This window comes from Mus musculus, chromosome 14 (assembly GCF_000001635.26).
Source record: "Mus musculus strain C57BL/6J chromosome 14, GRCm38.p6 C57BL/6J".
NCBI classification, from domain to species: Eukaryota; Metazoa; Chordata; class Mammalia; order Rodentia; family Muridae; genus Mus; species Mus musculus.
The window spans coordinates 53,526,074-53,548,907 of NC_000080.6; the positions used below are offsets into that span (position 1 = coordinate 53,526,074).

Genomic DNA, 22,834 nt, shown 5'->3' on the forward strand with positions numbered 1-22,834 from the left:
GGAAATAGTTTTTTTTTCTCTCACATAATGTATCTTGACTCCAGTTTCCATGATCTCTACTCTTTCCAGTTCCTCCCACCTCCACTCTCATCTGAATCCAATCCCTTTCTGTCTCTCATTAGAAACTAACCAGGGCTCTGAAGGACAGGGATACAGCATAACATAGCCAACACGTTCAAGTTGGACAAGACAAACCAAAGGAAAGAGTCCAAGAGAATGCACAAGAAACAGTGACCCTCTTGTTCCAACACTCAGGAATCCCATAAAAATTCAAACTGAAAGCCATAATATATGCCCAAAAGACCTGATGCAGGCCTGGGCAGGCCCTGTGCAAGCTGCCTCAATCTCTCTAGTTCCCATGTGATTTGATCATGTTCATTTAGAGGGCCTTGTTTTCTTTGTGTCCTCCATCCCTTCTGGCTCTTAGAGTCTTTCTGCTTCCTCTTCATCAGTATCCCCTAAGCCTTGAATGGAGGGATGGAGGGATGAAGGGATTTTAATGGAGACATTTATGGCTAAGTGTTTTGAGGTCTCTTACTCTCTGGGAGTCTCTGTATTTGTTCCATCTGCTGCAGGAGGAGTCTTCTCTGATGATGGCTGGGTAAGTCACTGATCTATGAATACAGCAGAATGTCTTTAGGAATCATTTTATTGCTACATTAATAAACAATAGTACTTGGTTTTATCCTGGGTCCCTGTACTATCTAGTGTCAGGTTCTTGTTCACCCAAGCAGTGCCAAGTATGGGTGTGAACCTTAAGTCATGGAGTGACCCTTAAATCAAACCTCTATCTGTTTGGTTACTCTGACAAGTTTTGCCACCATTGCCTTAGCACATCTTGCAAGCTGGGCAGTGTTGTAAATCAAAGGGTTTGTAGCTGAGTTCCTGTTTATGTTTCTCCTTTGGTAGTGTGCAGAATACCTCTTTTTTACCAAAAATGAACTTAGGGGGGAAGTCTCTATGTAGGTACAAGCTCAAGTTATCCATGCCAAATGAGTTGTGTAGTGTTGTCTTCAGCAATGGGGCCTGCCATAAGTTAGTGGAGAGAAATGTATATCTTTACGACGGTCTGGATTGTCTGGGGATTCCCGTGGGACCCCTTTGGCCAACAACTCAATTAGTTATAATCCAATCACTGCTGGAAGCTTCATTTGGTGACAAGAGATGTGTAGTTAGGCCTCTGTCTTCCCAATTATTTGGCAATTTCATTTAGATCACATATGCATATATATGCATATACACATACACAAACACAAGCGTATACAAGCTTCTACTGTATTAGGTTTCTATAATACTCTTCATATAGCCTTTAACTTTCTTTATCTTTCTTTCTCCCCATATTACCTCCTTCATCCTCCTGGCTCAGACAGCCTTAAACTGTATAGTGGACTGTGTAGTGTTTTGTTGTTGGTAGATATAAAGTGGACCTTGTTATTAAAGAATAATGCTTGATTTTCTTGCCCTGTCAGGTGCCCCCTGAAGGAATTACCCAAAGGGTTTTCCCGTATTTTATATAACCCAGGACCCTACCAAGGCAGAGGAGACACTTCGTGGAGGAAATTACTTTTAAAATGCAATAGAAGAATTTATCAACATACTTTTTATCACACAAGATAAAAAGTTCTTAAAAATGAAGGTCAAATGACATGACCCCATTCTGAAAAGGAGGAAACACACATACAGCCAGCCGCCAGCCACCCACTCCCCCTCCCCCCACACACAGAACAGAACTTAAGATTTTACAGAACATTTTCTCATATAAAGACATCAATATAAATATCCTAGGAGAAAGAGCAAGGGAAAGGGAATAATTGAAGAAACCTTGACTATAAATCTTCCCAAACTTGCTGGAAGATAAAAAGGCATATGTCCACAAAGCAGTATGAACCCAGAGGATGGTGGTCATGAAACCCTCCCTGAGCATCTATGGAATGACATTGCTGAAGAAAATAGAGAGTCTAGCAAACTCACCAGAGAGTGGCCAACAATGAAGATATGGTGTGAATAGGATTAAAATATATTATGTGAATTTTTCATTATGTGAATGAAATTTTTTTATCATGTGAATGAATTAATAAAATATATTTTTGAGATTTATAAAAAAGAAATTGAAGGAGAGCACTGTAAGCTGAAAAAAAAAGCAATATGAAATAGCCTGGAGCTGTACAAAATTAATGAACATAATAAAATTGCTATATAGGTAAATACAAAATTAATATATTTTGTAGCGTGTTCCCTTTTAGTTAGCTTAAAAGATAAGTGCCTAATATACAATAGATAAATACTAGATGTGTTCCTAACAACATATCAGATAAATACATGTGTAGTTTTCTATGTAATAAGGGTTCTGACATTATTTTTAATAAAATTTTTATATTTGAAGTTTACATAAATTTAGTAGCAGCTTTTACTGTGGAATAAATAGCCATTTACTTTTGTTGAAAATAAAGATGTAACAGTGAATGTACTGTTGCTGCTTCTTCTGCTTCTCCTTCTCCTCCTCCTCCTCTTCCTCCTCCTCCTCCTCCTCCTCTTCCTCCTCCTCCTCCTCCTCCTCCTCGTCCTCCGTCCTCCTCCTCCTCCTCCTCCTCCTCCTCCTCCTCCTCCTCCTCCTCCTCCTCCTCCTCCTCCTCCTCCTCCTCCTCCTCCTCTTCTTCTTCTTCTTCTTCTTCTTCTTCTTCTTCTTCTTCTTCTTCTTCTTCTTCTTCTTCTTCTTCTTCTTCTGGCTCATGGTCAAAGGTAATACTGTCCTGTATGAACCTGTAGGACTTCACACCCCCTTACCATCACATTTAACTTTTCCAGGACAACCCTGATTTCAGCCAGATTAATTTGTAGTTTGTCAGCATGATGTGTTTCTTGCATTTCTACTACATTCACTGTATTATCTATTTTATCTTGTCATTTGTTTAAAAAATCATGTTACTAATATGTGTGCTTATTATAAACACTGTGCCTCTGGTCTTTAATGTTTTCTTTTGACTTTTCAGACATTTTCTGAGGCATGATGGATGATTTCATATGTCATTGCCATGCCTCTTTGGGCCTTCACATTTATTGAGAAATCTGTTGTGTTTTTAAAGAACAAAGTGTTTTGAAGAAAAGGATTTGGCTCCTTGGCTTCTACTACACACATCAGATAGCTCTGGCTTTCTAGTTGGACACAAGTATATCATTAGTATAAAATATTGTGATGTATTCTAACGGACTCTGGACTCTTTATTTGCTAAAATTATATTTTATCTTAAAAACAATTAAAATTAAATTTAAAATATTTTATTATAGAAACTATAGAAAGTTATTATAAAAATACTATCATAGAAATTATTATAGAAATAAAAAAGCATTCCTACAGCTTGTTCTGTACAGTGACTTTCAGGTCATCCAGAACTACAAAGAAAGACCCTGTATCTTTGGCTTTCTACTGCTGTAAAGAGACACCATGACCATGGCAACTCTTATAAAGGAAAACATTTCATTGTGGCTAGATTACAGTTCAGAGGTGTCAGCATGTCTATAAGCATGACAACATGCAGGCAGACATGTTGCTGGAGAAGAAGTTGGGAGTTCTGCATCCAACTCTGCAAGGAGCAGAAAGAGAGAAAGTTCCTAGGATTGGCTTGAGCACTTGAAACTTCCAAGCTCACCTCTTCTCCAAAAGACCACACCTCCTAATAGTGCCACTCCCTGTGAGATTATGGGGGCATTATCATTTACACCACCACACCCTGTCTCACTTTCTCCCACTGTGATGAGACACATGACCAAAGCAACTTATAGAAGAATAAGTTCAATGGGGGCCTACATTTTAGAGGGTAAGCCCATAATCATCATGGCAGGTAGCGGGGTAGCAGGCAGGCAGGCAGGCAGGCAGGCAGGCATAGTGCTAGAGCAGTAGCTGAGAGCTTTCAACCTGATTCATAAGTGGGAGACAAGGAGCAAGAGCTAACTGTGAATGGCTTGGAGTTTTGAAACCTCTAAGCTTATCCCCAATAACATACCTCCTCCAAGAAAGCCATGCCTATTAATTCTTCCCAAACAGTTCCACCAGTTAGTTATCAAGCATCAAATATACGAGCCCAATTCAAACCTGTCTCAAAAAAAAAAGTGTTCCTTAGATTTTAAGATGAAACCATATTTGTTGAGATTTTAACCCATCAGGTTTTCCCAGAATTCCTTTAATTAGAAGACAGTCTTTCAAAAGTCAAAGGAAATGTTTTATACAGGTGTGTTGTCTGGCACAGAGAGAAGCTGTGCAGTGCGAAATAGTCCTGATCTATAAGATCTCACTTAGAGCTGGTAACAGAAAAGCACCAGCCACTGAACACGGCAAGTGGCTGCTTGAGGTAACAGGAACTATTTTAAATTTAACTCGAAATATGTGAAAACATTTACTTTGTCCCACACTGACTCAGAGCAAACGTCTCTTGAACTCATTTTTCACGAAGATGTCAGATTTTTACTTTGAGCATCTCATATCGGAAAGGTGTTTATTTTTTAGCAATTCTTTGGTCACTGTCAATAACCACAAGATGGCAGCCTCTTCTTAGAGATTCTGGAGGAAACTCTCAAGTGTTTTTGAATAAGAGAGTGGTGGGGGGAGTGGGAGGAGGGGAGGGGAAGTGAGAAGGGGAGGGGATTGCTGATGAGACAAGGGTGTTGAAAAGAGCTTAAGATCAGAATCCCCAGTGGAGAGAGATAAAGAGCAAATGATGAAATCCTTGAGTGTTTCACTAGTGGTCCTGTGGCTCCAGTTTAATTGTGAGTTTGGACATTTCTTTTGGATATAAGGTGCTATAAGTGAGGTCACTGCCTACTCTAGGATAGTGGTAGAAACATAGATGTTTTAAATCTCTAGTTAAGGGGTGGGAGGCCCATGGAAAATTTATTCTAGAGTGTTAGCATCCAAATGCATCCAGTCTTGATCATCTGATCTTTGTTTTTCTGCACAGGGGTGAGCAGCCAGCAGAAGGTGCAGCAGAGCCCAGAATCCCTCACTGTCTCAGAGGGAGCCATGGCCTCTCTCAACTGCACGTTCAGTGATGGTACTTCTAACAACTTCAGGTGGTACAGACAGCATTCTGCGAAAGGCCTTGAGGTGCTAGTGTCCATCTTCTCTGATGGTGAAAAGGAAGAAGGCAGATTTACAGCTCACCTCAATAGAGCCAACTTGCATGTTTCCCTACACATCAGAGAACCACAACCCAGTGACTCTGCTGTCTACCTCTGTGCAGTGAGCACACAGTGCTCCCCAGGCACCTGCAGCCTGCACCTAAACCTTGGGCCCCTACAAGGCCTGAGCTAGAGCACACTTGATTTGGAAAGTCTTTGTCTTATGGCAATACCTCGTTCTGAACACATAATGCTCTAAGCTTCATGACTCTTCTTTTTCCTCCCTCTTTTTATTTCTTATAATCTAATGAATCTAATGAGTGGTACCCAATGCTTATGTGTGCGGATCATTCACTAATGCATGTGCAACCTAAAGGGTCTACTTTCTTAAAGAATGATGACTCTCTTTGCCGCAACAGTCACCAATTGCTAATTGCTTCTCAGCAAGGAAGGGGCCTCATGAGCCCCTTTATCTTTCATACTCGAGGTTTTATTTGTCTTGATTTTGTAGATATCTGATGCAGGACCTGTGAGTTTATGTTGTGCAGCAGCCATGTCATGTGCAGAGGAAAGAATTTTAAAGCTCTCATCTTCTCATTCTTATTTTTTTTCCACTTCTCTTCCAAGAAGTTCCCTAAGCTTTGTTGGGATGAGGAGTTGGTAGAGATGTTGCACCGGTGGCCGAATACTCACACTCTCCAATTTTCATTACTCTGAACATTCTTCTTATCCCTGAATTTCTACAGTTTTTCAGTTCTGTTTTGAGATGTTTTCCTGGCCTTGGGGGAGCTGATATAGATATCCCACTTAGGTTTGAGACACAAGACTTATTCTCAGCACTTCTGCGTCAATTCCCTGAAAAGAAAGCTTTTCTGACCAAGGCTAAGGGCAACTCTATTCTGATCATTGGCTTGTGTTTGAACTCAGTCACAGTCCTTTCGTGCAGCTGGGAGGCACACTTTGCTCTTCCTTTGGATGATCAGATTATCAGTGTTGGTTCAAGAACAACTTCATAGACGGAGTCTCAGATCTGGCTATACCTCAATGAATTTCCTCAGGGCTCCAGGTATAAACACTGGACAGGCTCCTGTTCAGCCCATGCTAACATCCTTTGTACTGTTTAAAGCCAGGGTCGAAGTTCTTATGTACAGTTTAGTTTTCGTCAGTTTACACCTTCTTGAATTTTGTGCAGATCCAATTCAGCTTTCTTTCTGCATTCTCACAGTAATCTCTATGTCCCATTCAGCCTTTTCTTGGTAGTCTAGAGAATAAAAAGTTTAATATGTTTGATAGCACAAGAGACACCTGAAATGCAGAAGTGTCAATACCAGCCAGTGACTATCAGCTGTTAAGCAGTCAAGGTCAGCATCAAAGAAAGCACAAGTCCGAGGTAGGTAGAGGAGCCTCATCAACATCTAATGGGTGATTAGTACCCAAACATCACATGATCATCTCCCAAGCTGGGACCTGCATAGAGTGTGATCACCCAGATCATTAACCAATGTCAGCATACCTACATCAGCTCATGTGCAGTCTCTTCCATAGCCCTATAAAGATCTTAGATAAGGAGGTTGCCAGCTCTTTCCTCTCTGAAATCTCTCTCGGAAGTTTCTTTCACTTTTTCTTATTCTCATGTTCCTGTAATTCTCTTAATAAAGATTGCCTTGGCTTTGAATACACTTACAAGAGTCCACATTTTTCTTTCATTGACATGAGATCACAAACCCAGAGCCACTATCCTAGGTCAATCTTTGGTGCTGTCAGTGTCTGGCACTACATCATTTAGTCATAAAAAGCTGAGTTGTGAAAGGATTTGCCACCTTAGAAACATAGTCTCTGCATCCCTGGGATCTATATAAAACTCTTTCCACATTCATGTCTCATTGAATTAAACTGTTACCTCGTAACTGTTCTAGATAAGGCAGAGAATGGAATAACTGTCATTTCTGAATCATCTCTGGATTCAGGTATCTCATGGCATGTTCAAGTGGCAGGTTGAGGTGGCAAGAACTAGATGGCAGATGGCAATATGGCAGTGCTTCGGTCCCTTTAGCTGTGTGTGTGTGTGTGTGTGTGTGTGTGTGTGTGTGTGTGTGTGTGTGTGTGTGTGTGTGTGTTTAGACTAAACTTTCCTCTGGATGGCTAGGTTAAAAGCCAGGGCTCTGGAAAATAGACTAGAGTGTGTACTCAGTATCGGGAGCTAACTCTTTTTTTCTTAGGAACTTAGTTCCAAATAAGAGTCCAGAGTTGCATCCCCTGTGATAGAAGGGAGAACTGATAAACTTGTAGCCTTCATGGCAGTATGCCTTCATGGCAGTATGCCTTCAACATGTTTGATCTACTGGTAATGGGAACAGGGGCATCTAAGTTCAGAGGCTGCATCTTTGAAGAAGCCAGGTCTTCATATTTTGGTACTGCACTTGGAAAATGTAAATGCTAACTTCTGACCTCTAGTTTATGTTTCTGTCTAGATGTGAACAACGGACAAGCAGGGAATCCTCACGCCCCAAGCAGCTGGGAAGCTGGACACATTGCCAACAATTGCAGTAGCAAAACTCCCATAGCTGCTCTGCCGTGGCACAGGCAGGACTCAGGTAGAGGTCTCACCCTGCTATCTTAATAAATTTAACTGTGATAGAGAAACAGTGGAAGACTAAATCACATTAACACAGAGAGACTAGGAGTTAAATAGATTCACTGTTAGGCAGACAGGTAGGGAGAGGGGCCATATAGTTATAAAAAACAATGGACTTTAAAGATGGCTGGCTTCTTCTTCACCATCTTGATCTGAGATAAAGCTTGGCAATTTAAAGCAGAGGCCTGGTGAGGCTTTTCTCCATAAGTACTTCTCTCTAAGCCCCACATAGGCACACTGCTGATGTCAAACCTGAACAAGTTCAAGGCCTGATCAGGACATGTTTATGCCAAAGCTGTGGGCCAATTAACCATTGTGTTATTCAATTCTTGTGTTTATTCAAACTGACCATCCCTAAAGGAGGGGAGGAAATCTTTTTAAAGATCCTTATAAACACCAGCATTGCAGAAGACACTAGATTTTGGGGTTCCACTATACTATTCCTAGGCATATACCCAAAGCATGCTCCATTCTCTAACAAAGGCACTTGCTCAACTATGTTGATAGCAGGCTTAGTCATAATAGCCACAATAAAGAGTTTTGAATTATTGTGGATCATAAGGAAGGACTTAGCAGTACTGAGAGGCCTTTAATCTCTGTGTAGCATCAAGGCCTAGATGTGCCTTTGACACACTGAGGTAAGTCTTCTAGTTGCAGGAAGTTGTGATTCATCAGGAATTATAATGAGCAGCACCCTGAAATGCTATAGTTTGAAGGTAAGTACTTATGATTAAATACACTCTAATAACTAGTTATGCCTGCTTCTACTATACACATGCACTATAGTTTTCAAATCTTGCAGCTTTCCTCAGCAGATATTTACTGTCCCTGGAATCTGAAACACCCAGTGGTCACCACTGTGACTTGGGTTTTGCCCTTGTACGTCACTCATTGGCCTCTCATGGCTTCCAGGAATCTGGCTCTGCTGTACAGTGCCTGGTATCCCTAGTTTTCCTCTGTGCCTCAGTACAGGCATTGGTGATCACAGATGGTTACAAGCATTATGCAGACGGTACTGAGTTCTACTGCCAGGTTCCCCTGTAGTCCGTACCCTTTATCACTGATATGGTTTCTGAATGCCTACGTGGCTAAATTGAGGAAAACACTTCCCAGCATGGACAGTTTCCAGAAAGTACCCAAAGAGACTATTTTGCAGGAACCTTTTTCTTTTCTTTTTTTTTAAGTGAAAAATCTATTATTCTTTTACCCTGGGGTATCTTACTTTCCAGGAACCATTTCTAGCATTCCAATGAAAAGTAGTATGTATTCTATAGCAGCACTGATCTCGTTAATTACAGTTGATTTTTGTCTGCACCCATCATGTCTGTTGCTTTAAACATGTTACATCTATTTTTGTTCTCTCCATTCTCAGTAAAAATCTGGGTAAAAGAAGCAAGTAATTACCCAGGGACCGCCTGGGTGTCTTGGTGCCTTAAATAAGTAAGTAAGTGAATAGATGTGTCTGTTAGTGAGCTTCCAAGTGAGTTTCAGCTTTGTTTTTTAATGCTTTACTACCCACATATATGTTTCATTCAGAAATAGGTTTTACCATCAAGTTCTGGAGAGTAACCAGAGCATTGTCAATACATTGCCATTGTAGAGAACTGGCAATTACCTGTAATGTTTGAGGGAATATAGGACCTCACTGGACAATAACTTCAAATAAAACCCATCCCTGCCACTGGGATTTTAATTTTTTATCCCATGGTGTCTTTTAAGAGGGTTGTTGTCCCATGATATGGCAAAGCTACTTAATATGTGTATAGACTTAGGAAGCTTCTACAGTAGTAGATAAGTTCCTATATGACTTCCTACCTCTGGTTTCCACCATATACTCTGCTCTGACATTAAGCCCAGCAAGTAATAAACAAGACCCAATGAAACAAAACACCTTCTGCACAGCTAAGAACACCACCATGTGAGTGGAAAGCCATCCTACAGAATGAGAAAACCCTCTTAAGCTGTACATATATAGAACATACAAGCAACTAAAAGATCCATAAACATCAAGAAACAAACACAATTTAAAAATTACAGATGAAACTAAACAAAGAATAATCAAAATATAAATAATGAATGGCTGAGGCATATTTTAAAATGTTCAGCATCATTACTTACTACATAAATGAAAATTAAAGCTGTTTGAGATTCCATATCACTCCAGGAATGATAGCTAAAAAGCAAAAAGCAAACGATGAAAAATACTGCCTTGGATTTGGAGAAAGGGAAACATTAATTTACTGCTGATGGGTGTGCATACTGATGGATTGCTATGGAAATCAATGTTAAGTTTCCTCAAAGTCTAGAAATAGGTCTATCAGATGATCCTGGGATATTTTCTTTTCAATATACCTAAAAAACTCTATAGACTATATCTGATTATTCATGTTCAATGCTGTTCTAGCCATGGTAGCTAGAGAATACATACAAGCAAGATGCCCAGCAGCCGACGAATGGGTAATTAAAAAAATAGAACGTTCATTTGCTTTTTGGTTTGCTTGTTTGTTTGTTTAGTCATTAGCCATTATTTATGAGTAAAATGAAATTTCAATGTAGCTTTAATCTGTATTTTCATGATATCTAGAGGTGTTAACACTATTTGTACTTCACCTTTTGAGAACTATTTATATAGTTCCATGCTCTATTTTTATCGGTTTGTTTTATTGATGTTTAGATTTTAATGTTATTTTTATATTCTAGATACTTAATGTTCTCAGATGTATACCTGAAAAAAATAAAGCTCTATTCCCCTTGTACATTTTGAAAAATTCATGTAGAAATGAATTAAGAAGCATCCATAAATACATACATACACATACATAAAGCGTGTCAATAGAGTTATCCTGAAATGAGGCAACAAAGCCCCTATTAGACCAACACAGGATAACAAGCAAAAAGCTAAATTACAGAAATAGCTTACTTTCTATTGGCTAGTGATGTTCCATATACTCCTCTATATTATGGGCTATTTGCAATATGTGGGTCACCCCCTGAGAACTTGATAGTAAAAAACCTATTGATGAAATCACAGAACATGGAAAAATTAAGCTGGTGCTTACATTGAAGCTTCAGTCTTACTGGATAGTTTCCATAGTGCTAGAATGTGTTACACATGCTACTGAAAGAGAAAATGAATGCCAGTCTTTCTGAGTTCTGAATCCTATGAGCTAAAGCCATGCCCTGGCAGACATGCCAGTCAGTTCAATGGTGGCACAAAGGCAAAGGAAGTAACCAACCAATTTCTGATTCAAGCTAAGGTCTGTTCCACAAATTGGAACCCATACACAGCATCATTTTCAGGGCTAAGAACTTGTGACTAGACAAGACATAGGCCATATGGGAAACCCTATGGATATTAGTCTGCTAAATGGAGATATTACTAAACCAACCCCTAAGGAGATATTGGTATATATATATATATATATATATACAGTCTTCTTCAGAGAGGCTTCTTGCTGTAGCACACAGTGATTGACAGAGAACCAGAACCCATCATGCTACAGAGAAGAAGAGGCTGTAGCTTATTCATCTCCAGATGGGACATCTATATTTCACAGCCTCCTCCCAAGACTCAGAGTTCATTGAGGAAGAGGGTGTGGAAAGACTATGAGAGCCATAGGTGGTGGGTAACTACAGGGAAACAGTGTGTTCAGGACACTGCAGGACAGCTGCACACATGCACTTACAGAGGTTGATGGGACACATAAGACATGCAAAGGATCAGGTCAGTCAAAATTCCATCACAAGGAGGTGAAGTGGGCTACTGGCAACTGGTAGTTGCTGGGAACGAGAGTCTGTTTCCTTTCAAGGTACAGACTCTGGTGTATAGATCAGCCTCCACTGAAGGCCATATATCCAAGAGTATACGAACAGCACAAGCTGTAACACAAAACTTGATATGTTTTATTTTTTAAAGGGGTGGGGCAAAATTGGTTTGGTATGGAAGAGGGGATGGATTTGGCAGAAAGGGAGGGAGCAGCTGAGTATGCATAGCATTCTCAAAGAATTAAAAAAATGAGAGAACATGGATACATTTTAACAGATGTGTGTGTGTGTGTGTGTGTGTGTGTGTGTGTGTGTGTGCGTGCGCATGTGTGCTTATGTATGATAATCATGCAAAATACCATAGGATACACATAGTTCAGGATTGTTAGTGATTTCAGGCATCCACTGGAGACTTGAGACCTGACTCCTTTGGGTGAGGTTCCAAGTTTATTTATCTTGTGCTGTGCAGACAGCTGTGGTGCAGGTTGAAGGGAAACCAGCAGAGGGCGCTGCCCCTTCAGATGTGGTTAACATCTCATTCGGGTGGTGACTTAAGGTGACAGGCTCACTGTGCAGACAGACGTCCTTGTCTGTGAGTGAGGAGTGTGAGGAGATCCTGCAGGAGGATTGCCCTGTGAGATTGGTGCACTCAAGGACCAAGTGTCATTTCTTCTATGAACATGCGTCCTGTCACCTCCTCAGTTCTCGTGCTCCTCCTAATGCTCAGTAAGTCACATTGTACTCTAGGGTTAATGATGTCATTTTCTTACAACTCCTGCAGTCTTTAGTGTTCCTCCTTGCATAAAAAGTAATTCCTCTACATTCATTCATTCATTGAATTTTAAAATTTATTTTCAGGAAGGAGCAATGGAGACTCCGTGACCCAGACAGAAGGCCTGGTCACTGTCACCGAGGGGTTGCCTGTGAAGCTGAACTGCACCTATCAGACTACTTATTTAACTATTGCCTTTTTCTGGTATGTGCAATATCTCAACGAAGCCCCTCAGGTACTCCTGAAGAGCTCCACAGACAACAAGAGGACCGAGCACCAAGGGTTCCACGCCACTCTCCATAAGAGCAGCAGCTCCTTCCATCTGCAGAAGTCCTCAGCGCAGCTGTCAGACTCTGCCCTGTACTACTGTGCTCTGAGTGACACAGTGAGGGAGACTGCAGGGGAAGCTGCACATGAACCAAGGGTGCAGGAGGGCTGATAGGGGAGGCTCTGTGAGGGAGGCTATGTCCTTTCCCTAAGTGGTTGTTTACCTAGCTTCCTGAAAAACATGAACAACTGTGAGATCAAACACCTAGAAATGTAGCAATTGGTGAATATTCTGATGGGGTAGGATGCAAGCCATTGCTAGAGACAAATCCAAGCTTTGATCCCAGAAATAAAGTTCTCTCCCTAGATGGAGGAGCTCTCCAGGAAAACCCTGACATAGGATTTATCTCTACCAAGATGTCTTACAAAATATAGTGATTTAAATTCTCCAAGAATCTTCTTTTATTACACTTCAAATTTATGAGTGAAATGAGGAATATAGACTCTAGTATTTAAAAATTTGCTTCAGTTTCACTCCATCAGTTATTTAGATTCTCCCTCTCCTTGGATCATGTTACCCGAGAGTTCAGCACAACTTCCCATCTCATTTTTTTGTTTATTGCTGTGAAGAGATGCCATGGTCAAGACAACTTATACGAGAAATCATTTAAATTGGGCTTGATTAGAGATTAGAAGGTAAGTCCATGACTGCCATAGTAGCAGGGCAGGCAGGCATGGCCCTGGAGCAGTAGCTGAGAGCTTTCATCTGATCACAAGCAGATACAGAGAGAGGGAGAGACCGGGCATGGCTTGGGCTTTGAGAGCAAAACTCACTACCAATAACACACCTCCCCTGACAAAGCCACACCCTATGATCCTTCCTAAATAGTTTACTAACCCCAAATCAAACTTTCAGATATTTGAACCTATGAGGGCCATTCTCTTTCAAACCTCCACAATTCCTGGGAACCTTCACTTAGGGAAGCTGCTTATGAAACACAGCTGTTGGAGGTCTCAAAATGATGCCCTGAGATGCAGGTCCTTCCCTGTCCTACGCATTGTGTATGATGCAGCCTGATCTTAAAAGACTATCCAGAAATCCCTTCCTTTTAAAGTCTACTTTTGTCTGACATTGCACTTTTGTTAAATCCTGACCACTTTGTATACTCACTCATCTGGGATTAGAGTTAGTTCCTCTGACATTGTTCTGAAATATGGGAAAGGAGGCCAAGGTTTCTGTAAAAGATTTTGGTTAAAAATAAAATACTCTAGTTGTCAAATGTATCTCTCTGAAAGAAGAAAGATCTGAAATCAAGGACCATAGTGCCCCTCAAGAAAGACTCATATTTGTGTACACAAAGAAGAGCCAAGGCATTCTCTCTTGCTGGTTAGGGAGCAAAGTGGAATGTTTTATTGAATTTATGAATGCCAAATCTACTTCTAATGGTACAGCACAGGACAGAATCTGTCAGATGATCATTGTCATTGTGTTTTTTATTTGGAATCTCCATAGATGTTAGGTAATCAGTACGAGGTCATGATGCAAGGGGGTTATCTTTGGAGGAAGGGAAATAAAACAAACAAACAAACAGAAAAACAAAACAAAAAACCCTTCAATAAGTGGGGAACTGGAACAGGCAGAATTTAAATGTGTGATAATGAGAGGGCAGGGCAGAGGAAGGAACGTGGGGAAAGGATATCTAAGACTAGTGCTATTTTGAACAAAGCAGCATGGAAAGCCCCTGTTAGAGAATGTTCCTGAAAGACATACTCCAACCAAAGTTGAGACTAGCAATAATCTGTGAGTATAAACACACACTTAGAAGTGATCACTTTGATGCGATCACTTATCAAAATAACAATAGTATTTTCCCCCTAGGGACTATGACCTCTGAACCATGGGGTTTGGGGCCATGCTATACTACTAGGCATGAGCTCCCTCCTACGGAGTAGGCTTCAAATACAATCAGAAAGCCGTGATTATTTTGTAGAAGTCAGGCCACTATTGAGCACCCTTGGGCACATAATATTTGGAAGTTGAGTATTGTAGCATGCAGGGGCCAGCACAGATGAATAGTATTGCTGTCCTTTCTTTCCCAGTAGGCTGCATAGGACCTTCCAGCACTATGAATGCTAGCCAACAAGGAGGACCTTTCCCAGTCAGTTCAAGGTTGATTTCTCTATGTCATGTAGCAGTAGAATGTGGTGCCTTTAGCCACAGAATCTTACTATCTAGTTATACTGGGCAATCAGGAACAATGACAATAGCCTGTGCTGTTTTGTATAACTCTGGGTACTCCCTTAACAATAACTCCCATGCCTGATACTGAGATTGTTGTTTAATGAATTTACTTAATTTCTCCAAAACTGGATTTATGCATGTAAAATCATAATGAGTGTTAATATGATAAATTATTATAGTAAGGTTTTCTTTTTAGAACCTATAGGCAATACATTATCCAAAATATTTTCTTGTAACTGGAAGAATATTTAATATAGGATTAATGAATCATAGACTCCAGATCCCCTACACAATAGACTGCAGATCTAAGAAGAGAACAGGTGACATGATGTTAAGTTTTAAATTGTGTTTAAAAAGTAAAACATTTGAAGACTGTCCTTCACCAAATACCTCTCAATTACAATCACCAGGTGATGGTGAAGTGGCCATAAACATGTTTTGGACCCGGCTAGGCTGCATGGCTGAGTTGGCCGTATTCATGTGATCCATGTCTGTTCGTTGTGCACATAGGTGCGGCCATCATGGTTTGTCAGCCTCTAGCTAACACTGCTTACATTATGAGCACTTGCTTCCTGGTTCCTTAACTCAAGTCAAGTTGGTTTGTTTCCAGGCAGTGTCTGGTGTTGGAATCTGTATCTCCCCTCCTCCCTGCTTCCAATAAGCTTTTCTGCTCTCACTGTTCACTGCTACCACACTGAGCTCTCTCTGATCTGCCTGAGGAGGACTCTGTCCTTTGTGTGCTGCCTTTGGCATAAAATTGCCTCACAGAATGGACCTATTAAGGTCCTCAATGACCTTATTTTGATATTTTGATTGATAGTACACACACACACACATGAGAGAGAGAGAGAGAGAGAGAGAGAGAGAGAGAGAGAGAGAGAGAGAGAGAGAGAGATATTAACCCTCAGAATAACTGCTAGAGAGACTTGTGGTAGTAGAAGTGGAAGATGACGCTCATATCTCCTGCCCCCTGGTGTCCATGTCCATGCACTGCATAATCTCCTCCTGTGGGCAGGGCCTAGAATATGGCAGGTGATACTCCTGAATTATGTTGTAGTTTATAAGAAAAGCCAAGGGACTGAACAAGTAATCGAGGCTCTCATAAACTTGATTTCTGTTGAATTTGGATTTGAGTTAATTGGAATGGAGATTGTGGTGGGCTTGTTTTCTTTTTTCTTTTTTCTGTTAGTCTTTTGTGTTACCTCTTTTGAGAAATGTTAGCTTAGATGTGTTGCCCAATTTAAAATGTATTACTCCTATTTTCTTTCTTTTTATAGATATTTTCTTCCTTTACATTTTAAATACTAACCCCAAAGCCCCCTATACCCTACCTCCGCCCTGCTCCCCAGTGGAAGTGGGCTTGTTTTGTTGTTGTTGTTGTTTTTGATTATTTTATGCACTTTCACAATGTTTATTCAAGCCTATACTTCTTAGTTCACTCTTCGTACTGTAATGCACCTGCAATATTCTCAGCAACATCAACCACGCCTTTTTCTCAGACATTTTGATGGCATTGTGTAGAACTCCAGCAACTACTCAGTGTCTAAATTCTGTGATTCTGGCTCTTATTTCGCATTGTGTAAAGATGCTGCAATTTTATCACTCTAAAATATTTTCCCCATTCCAGTTCATAACTGTATACTCTTCTTTTAAAAAACTCACAACTTTTGACACTTAGCATAAACCTTTCTCGGCCCATGATCAGAAACCCTTGGAATTCACCCTGAGAAGGCAACAAGGACAGTGCAAAGCCCACTGCAGTTGTGAACTTCCTATGTCTCTATTGGGCCTCCAAATGACACCTTCTAAAACATAAATGCCTTTTTCACTGATTAGAGTAAACTCACTCAAACCTCGGTCTTAGTCCTGCCCTGCCATCCTGCTCTGCTCTCCACTTACACAGCCCTCTCCATGCTCCCTTTGACATTAAACTATCTGCACTCTACTATCCTATCTTGTACTCTTAACTTTCTTTTCCCCCCAATGCCCTATTTTCTAGTTTCCTGGCTTTGTCGGGGGGAGTGGTATATAGTGGGTTCTGAGAGGAGTTGTAGCAGGAGCAGGGTGGTGGTGGATTTGGTCTGAATACATTATGTTCTTATATGAATTTATTAAATTGTTTTTCAAAACCTCTTCCACTGCCTCAGTATGTTCTGACAGCACATATTTTACCCAGATGTCAGAGGTAGGCCAAGGGAAAGAAAGTGTCTCTTCCTCATTGTCTCTCCAATGTTATTAGGATGAAGGTATCTAAGCCTCCATAAGCCCAGAGCAAGCTCTGTCTACTGCTCCTACTCTTCAGGCTTCATTTGCTTCCTGGGAATCTCTCAGGAAGGAGTGAGCTGCTTCCTGCTCATCTTGGTGACCTTGCTGGGCATCCTGAAGTTTGGACAGCTCTGTGAGTGTCACTCTGCTTCAGTCCATCTTCACAGAAAGAACACTGTGTGGCTTCACTCTGAACAGAGACCCTCCTGTGGCTGAATTCCCCACACATCACTGAGGCTACAGGAGGAGGCAGAGCCCAGGGACGCCCCAGCCTGATGGCTGCATCTGTGCATGTGCAGCAGCTGCTCTGGAGCTGAGGGGCAGCTGCTCATCCCTTGTCGCTCAGGGTCCATGTGTGACACCCTCACTTGGGTCCCCAGCAGCTCCTGAAGCTCCCACCAGGAAATTATCCTGTCTCTAGCATGTAGGACTTTCAGACTGAGTCAGGAAGGACGAAAATTGTCCCACCTGAGGATCCCCTGACAATGGGACCGAGGGAGCTGAGTGTTCCTCTGCCTTGAGTCACAAGGGCAGAGCTGGACACAACCTGAGGCTTGCAGAGTAAGAGACCAGGGTCCCAGCCTCAGGCACTTTCAGGGAATCAGCATGTTTTACAAAGAGAACAGTACAGAGAAAGTAGAATCTTGGCAAGTTCTTCATTCCTATGGGATAGATATTAGTTGCCAATTACTTGTTTATAATTGGAATGATCTGATTCTTGAGAAACAACACTTTTATCCAAGAGGGAAAGTTTACCCCAATTATGCTATAGGATTCTGATCAAAGTAGAAATCATTGATTATTCTAATACTGTTTGAGACTGTGACAGACTCAGAGGGCATGAGGTGGGCTGTAAGCTATTTTGGATCAGATTATGTAGTTGTTTTTTTTTTTTTTATCACTAGTCTCATTTCTCATCCAGTCTCTTTATGGTAAAGCTTTACAATGCAGTCCTCTGCATAGCACAGTGTTTCCTGCAGTCAGGACACCAGGGCTGCTGCCCTGTCATTCTGGAATGCAGCTCTCCTACATTAGTTTTCCTCAGTACACTTCTTTCTTATGGAGTCCTATTTTTTATACAGCATTTAGAACACATGGTGACTGTTGCAGGAGTGTCCCACACTTTAAAATGCATTGCAAAGCTAGGAAACCATTGCACTTGGCTATATCTTTATGTTCCTGGTTCTTTTTCTACTGCACTGATCTCACTTAAATTATTTCATAGGTGAAGACTTCTTTTTTGGTAATGCATATGAGTGTGAGTCTGTGTAAACATCTGGTACCCATGTACAGGTTCTGAAGAGGACCAAAGACAGCATCTGATTCCCTGGACCTGGAGTGACAGGCTGCTGTGAGCCACCTGATGTGGATGCTAGCAAGGGAGCTAAGGCCTCTAGGCAAAAAAAATACCCTTAACTGCTAAGCCATCTTTGAGGCTCCAATAAAAGCTCTTTAGTTTTTAGAACATACAACTGTTTCCTGAGTTAAAATTTTGGTTTTTTGTTTTTGTTTTTTGTTTTTTGTTTTTTGTTTTTTTTTTTTTTACTGAGATTTCCAGGCTTTGTACACAGCTGAGGCACATTCTCTTGGGATGATGGAGTCCTCTCTTTCTCATGGTTTTCTAACTCCATACAACCCAAGGGTCATCTCAGAATGTCCCCCTCCCCTCACTGTTCTCTACCCAATCTCTCAGCGAGGTCTTGCATGGGAGGAGCTTCAGGCTCTGAAGGCTGGGAGGGAACTCAGCAGGGTGTGGCCAGGCAGGGTTCCTGAGTGGAGCTGACTAGTTGCAGAAGAAGGAGGGGACACTTCAACAGCCACCCTGACACCACAGCCCAGGGACTGGTTACTTGCTTCTGTCTCCAGCAACCACACAAGCACCATGAAGAGGCTGCTGAGCTCTCTGCTGGGGCTTCTGTGCACCCAGGTTTGCTGTGAGTCTGGGTGTCCGCATTCATGGCACCTGAGAGGATCTGGGTCAGCACATGGAGGGGTGGGGAGAGCAGCTCAGGAGTCCTGCAGAGCTCCCACCTTCTCAGAGGCCATGGGTGTGCTCAGGGCTCTGTGGACACTGCAGTGACAGCCATCTGTGACTCTTTCTCTGTTTCTAATCAGGGGTGAAAGGACAGCAAGTGCAGCAGAGCCCCGCGTCCTTGGTTCTGCAGGAGGGGGAGAACGCAGAGCTGCAGTGTAACTTTTCCACATCTTTGAACAGTATGCAGTGGTTTTACCAACGTCCTGGGGGAAGTCTCGTCAGCCTGTTCTACAATCCTTCTGGGACAAAGCATAGTGGGAGACTGACATCCACTACAGTCATCAAAGAACGTCGCAGCTCTTTGCACATTTCCTCCTCCCAGACAACAGACTCAGGCACTTATCTCTGTGCTTTGGAACCACAGTGCTCCACACACACCTGCAGCCCGAACACAAACCTTCAGCTGGGTGGGTGTGGCCCTTTGCAGTCACAAGACATCAGGAAGCCACAAAGACTATCTGTCTGGTTTAAATATACCTTTCCTGTATTGGTAGAGTTGTAACTTCAGGTGAGCTTTTGTCCTTGTAGGGTCAGGACATTGGTCTTTATCTTCATTGCTCCATGCACACACCCTCTCAAAGCATGAATGCCTATGTTAGAACCAGCAGAGAAGCTGATGGGAGGATAGAATCAACATGATCATTTAAGCCACAGAGTGCAGAACTCATAAATGTTGAGGAGAAAATGGAATGAGAGGCAAAGGCAGGCTTCCAGGTAGAACTGCTGTGGGGGTCAGGATTAGTGAGGAGAAATCAAACTGAAACTACAGCAAAAACATTGAACCGTGTAAGATATAGAATGCACAGATAGCTGCTTGCTCTCGTCGCCTTTCTGCTGCTGGGATAAAACACTGAGTAAAAGCAACCTAGAAGGTGATCAGATTTATTTAGCTTTCACTTCCAGATCATAGTTCAACATTGGTGTTAATTAAGGCAGGAACTCAAACAAGAGATTCAAACAGAAACCATGCAGGAAGGCTGTTAATAACTCACTCGCAGAATCATCCCTAATTAGCTTCCTTACAACCCAGAACCACTTTCCCACAGAACAGTGTCACCCACAGTGATTTTTTGAATCTTCTAATTCATTATTGAGGGTTAGCTTTCATTTATTAATTTTAATGCATCATTACTTTGAATTTTTTTGAGTAGAGATCTGAATATCTTTAAGAAAATATACCAGGGAGTTTGAAAAAGTACTCAAAACATATTGTTATTTACACATATTTCAAGTAACTTTAAATAGAATATCTAAAAAGTGTTCTTACAACTCAATAAAAGCAAATGATTGACTCCTAAAATGAGCAAAATGAGCAGACTCTCTAAATGAACGTGTATGGGATAAGGACAAACACTTAGAATGCAGTTAGGGATTGTCTGTTTTCGTACAGTGGTGGTTGTAGGGTCTCCATGACTTTACTAGAAGATGGAAGCCATTGCAGAAAACCACAACAAATCAAGGTGCAGTGCTTCGGAGCCCAGCAACAGAAGATGTGTCTACAGTACAACCCCTCCTGCTGCTAAGGCTCAGGAAACACTGAAGAAGACAGGAGGAAAGATGGCAAGAGCCAGAGGATCAGGGTGTTGCTGTGTAATTGTGTCTCCTGGGAATTTTGGAAGCTGCACAGATGAAGACTCACCAACGTGAGCTGAAATGCAACAACCACAGACTTGCTAAAGTGGATGGGGAAAGCACAGTCTCTGTTCTAGACAATGACCTACTGGAAACCAAGAATGCTGATGGTGAGATGAGCACACCAACTGGTTATCCAATACTGATTGGTCAGTACTGACAACATAGATCGAACTGATTGTATTTATTTATTTATCTAGAAATAAATATGTATATACATACATATATAACAATGATTAATGAAAGAAGCCATAACTTTTAAAACCAGCAAGGAGAAATATATGGAAGGTTTTGGACAGATGACAGGGAGGATGGATTATGTGATTATGTTATAATCTCAAAAAAAAAGAAATATTTTAGTGAAAAACAATGTTTGTGACTTAATATTCACCATGTATACAAGTGGTCTAAATAATGGGTCAAAAAAGTATAACTCATGTCAAATGCAGCCATTTGCTTATTATATAAAATTCTGTTGCACATAGTGAACATTCTCATTTTTTCATTCCTTATGAGTAGCTTCTCTCATTTTCAAGAAGGAAGTGGCTTTAGGCAAGATAGAAAGATAGAGACTCATGATGGTACATGGAGAAAAGGCTGGAAGGGGAGGAAAGAAAACCATCCTATAGCTGACCTTAACATAGACAAAATCTCTCTCCATCTCAAAAATATTGTCCCTAGAAAAATATTTAATGCCTAAAGGCCTGGGCCTTTAAGCTCAGGGAACTGTTGAGTGAAGACCTTCCTATGTGGCCACAGGAGGGCAGTGCTGCTTCAGAGCAGCTGAAGGCTCTGGCTCATCCCACATACTTCTTAGTAAACTAGGATTTAAAATTATTATAGAATTGTTTTCTACATTGCCTAAGTTTAATTAGAGAGGAAATTCATACATCTATCTGTTATTTATCTATATCACATCTATTTATTCTGGGCCCATAATGTTGACAAGTAGGAATTTGTAAGTGAACACCATGAAGATGTATGCTATCCTTCAAGGCTAGAGCTATGTTTCTTCTCAAATGGAAGGGTAGCCTGGGACTTAGAGACCCAGGAACCACACAGTTCTGAAGGGATAAGGTATCCCAATGGAAGGAAATCCAGATACATGGGAATCCAGAAATCACACATCTCTGAGGTGTGACAGTGTCACAAGGGAAGGGCATACTGGGACATGAGAGCTCTGGAACAGCACAGCTCTGAGAAGAAGCCTCCTAAGAAAAGCCATTACAGATGACAGGGAAGGGCATCTCCAACCTCGATGAGGAGCTCAGGAGCCTCGGCTCTGTTCCACTCCTTTGCTTCTTCCCTTTTTTCCTTTATTGCTTCTTGGCTTCTTCTGATGAGACAGTCACACTAGGCAGCAAAATTCAGAAAAGAGATTTATTGGGTCCAGGGTGTGAAGGGTCAAATCCAGGAGTGGCTGCCTCTGCTCTCAAGAGCAGACATTGGGGAACTGGACAAAGGGCAGCTCTTATATAGGATTTCTTAGGGGATAGAGCTTTCCAGGACGGAGATTTCCAGATTGAAGGTTGTTGGGATTCAAGTCATGAGGTTGCGGAGCTCAGGAATTGGTGGTATTTGTGCTCAGGAATTGGTGGGTTTTTCCTGCCTGAGGATTGGTGGCTTTTTTTTAAACCCCCTTTCCCTGCATCAGGCCCATGGGATGGGTTGGGAAGTTCTTCTTAGCCTTAGATGGCTTTGGCTGAGGTTCCATCTTTGTATGTTGCTCAATGAGGTTGGAAAAGAGGTGCCGTTACTGTGGACAGCACCTGTAGGACAGCTACTGTGATGGTATTTCAAGGTCATAGGGTGAGGCAGGAGAGAAGATATGCCATTGTGGACAGCTCCTTGAGAGCTGTAGCTGAGGGGTTATAGTACAGCCATTTTTGACAGCTCTTATAGGGGCATCTTATGGTGGTTGTAGACTTGGGCTGCTCTTAACTACATTTGGCCAGCCCAGAGGGCCATGTTCTTTTGACTCCTAACCCATGGCAGCTTGTCCTTCCTTTTCCTGTACTCTTCTTCCTCCTCATGGTCCTTCTCTGATCCCAAGTATGTGAAACCTAAATCCCACCTATGCCTTTTCTGCTCAGATATTGGCTGTTGGCA

General features: G+C 41.6%; 3 gene segments (V, D, J or C) and 1 further gene; all 4 read left to right on the forward strand.

Annotated features, from left to right (window-relative positions):
• Tcra (T cell receptor alpha chain) overlaps positions 1–22,834 on the forward strand; it is a 1,796,232-nt gene that overhangs the window by 1,098,107 nt on the left and 675,291 nt on the right.
• Trav7-5 (T cell receptor alpha variable 7-5) lies at positions 4,713–5,240 on the forward strand. The segment is given in 2 exon segments: positions 4,713–4,753; positions 4,953–5,240. Coding segments are annotated over 2 exon segments (329 nt in total).
• On the forward strand, positions 12,193–12,665 carry Trav12-1 (T cell receptor alpha variable 12-1). The segment is given in 2 exon segments: positions 12,193–12,238; positions 12,371–12,665. Coding segments are annotated over 2 exon segments (341 nt in total).
• Positions 18,941–19,452, forward strand: Trav13-1 (T cell receptor alpha variable 13-1). The segment is given in 2 exon segments: positions 18,941–18,992; positions 19,174–19,452. Coding segments are annotated over 2 exon segments (331 nt in total).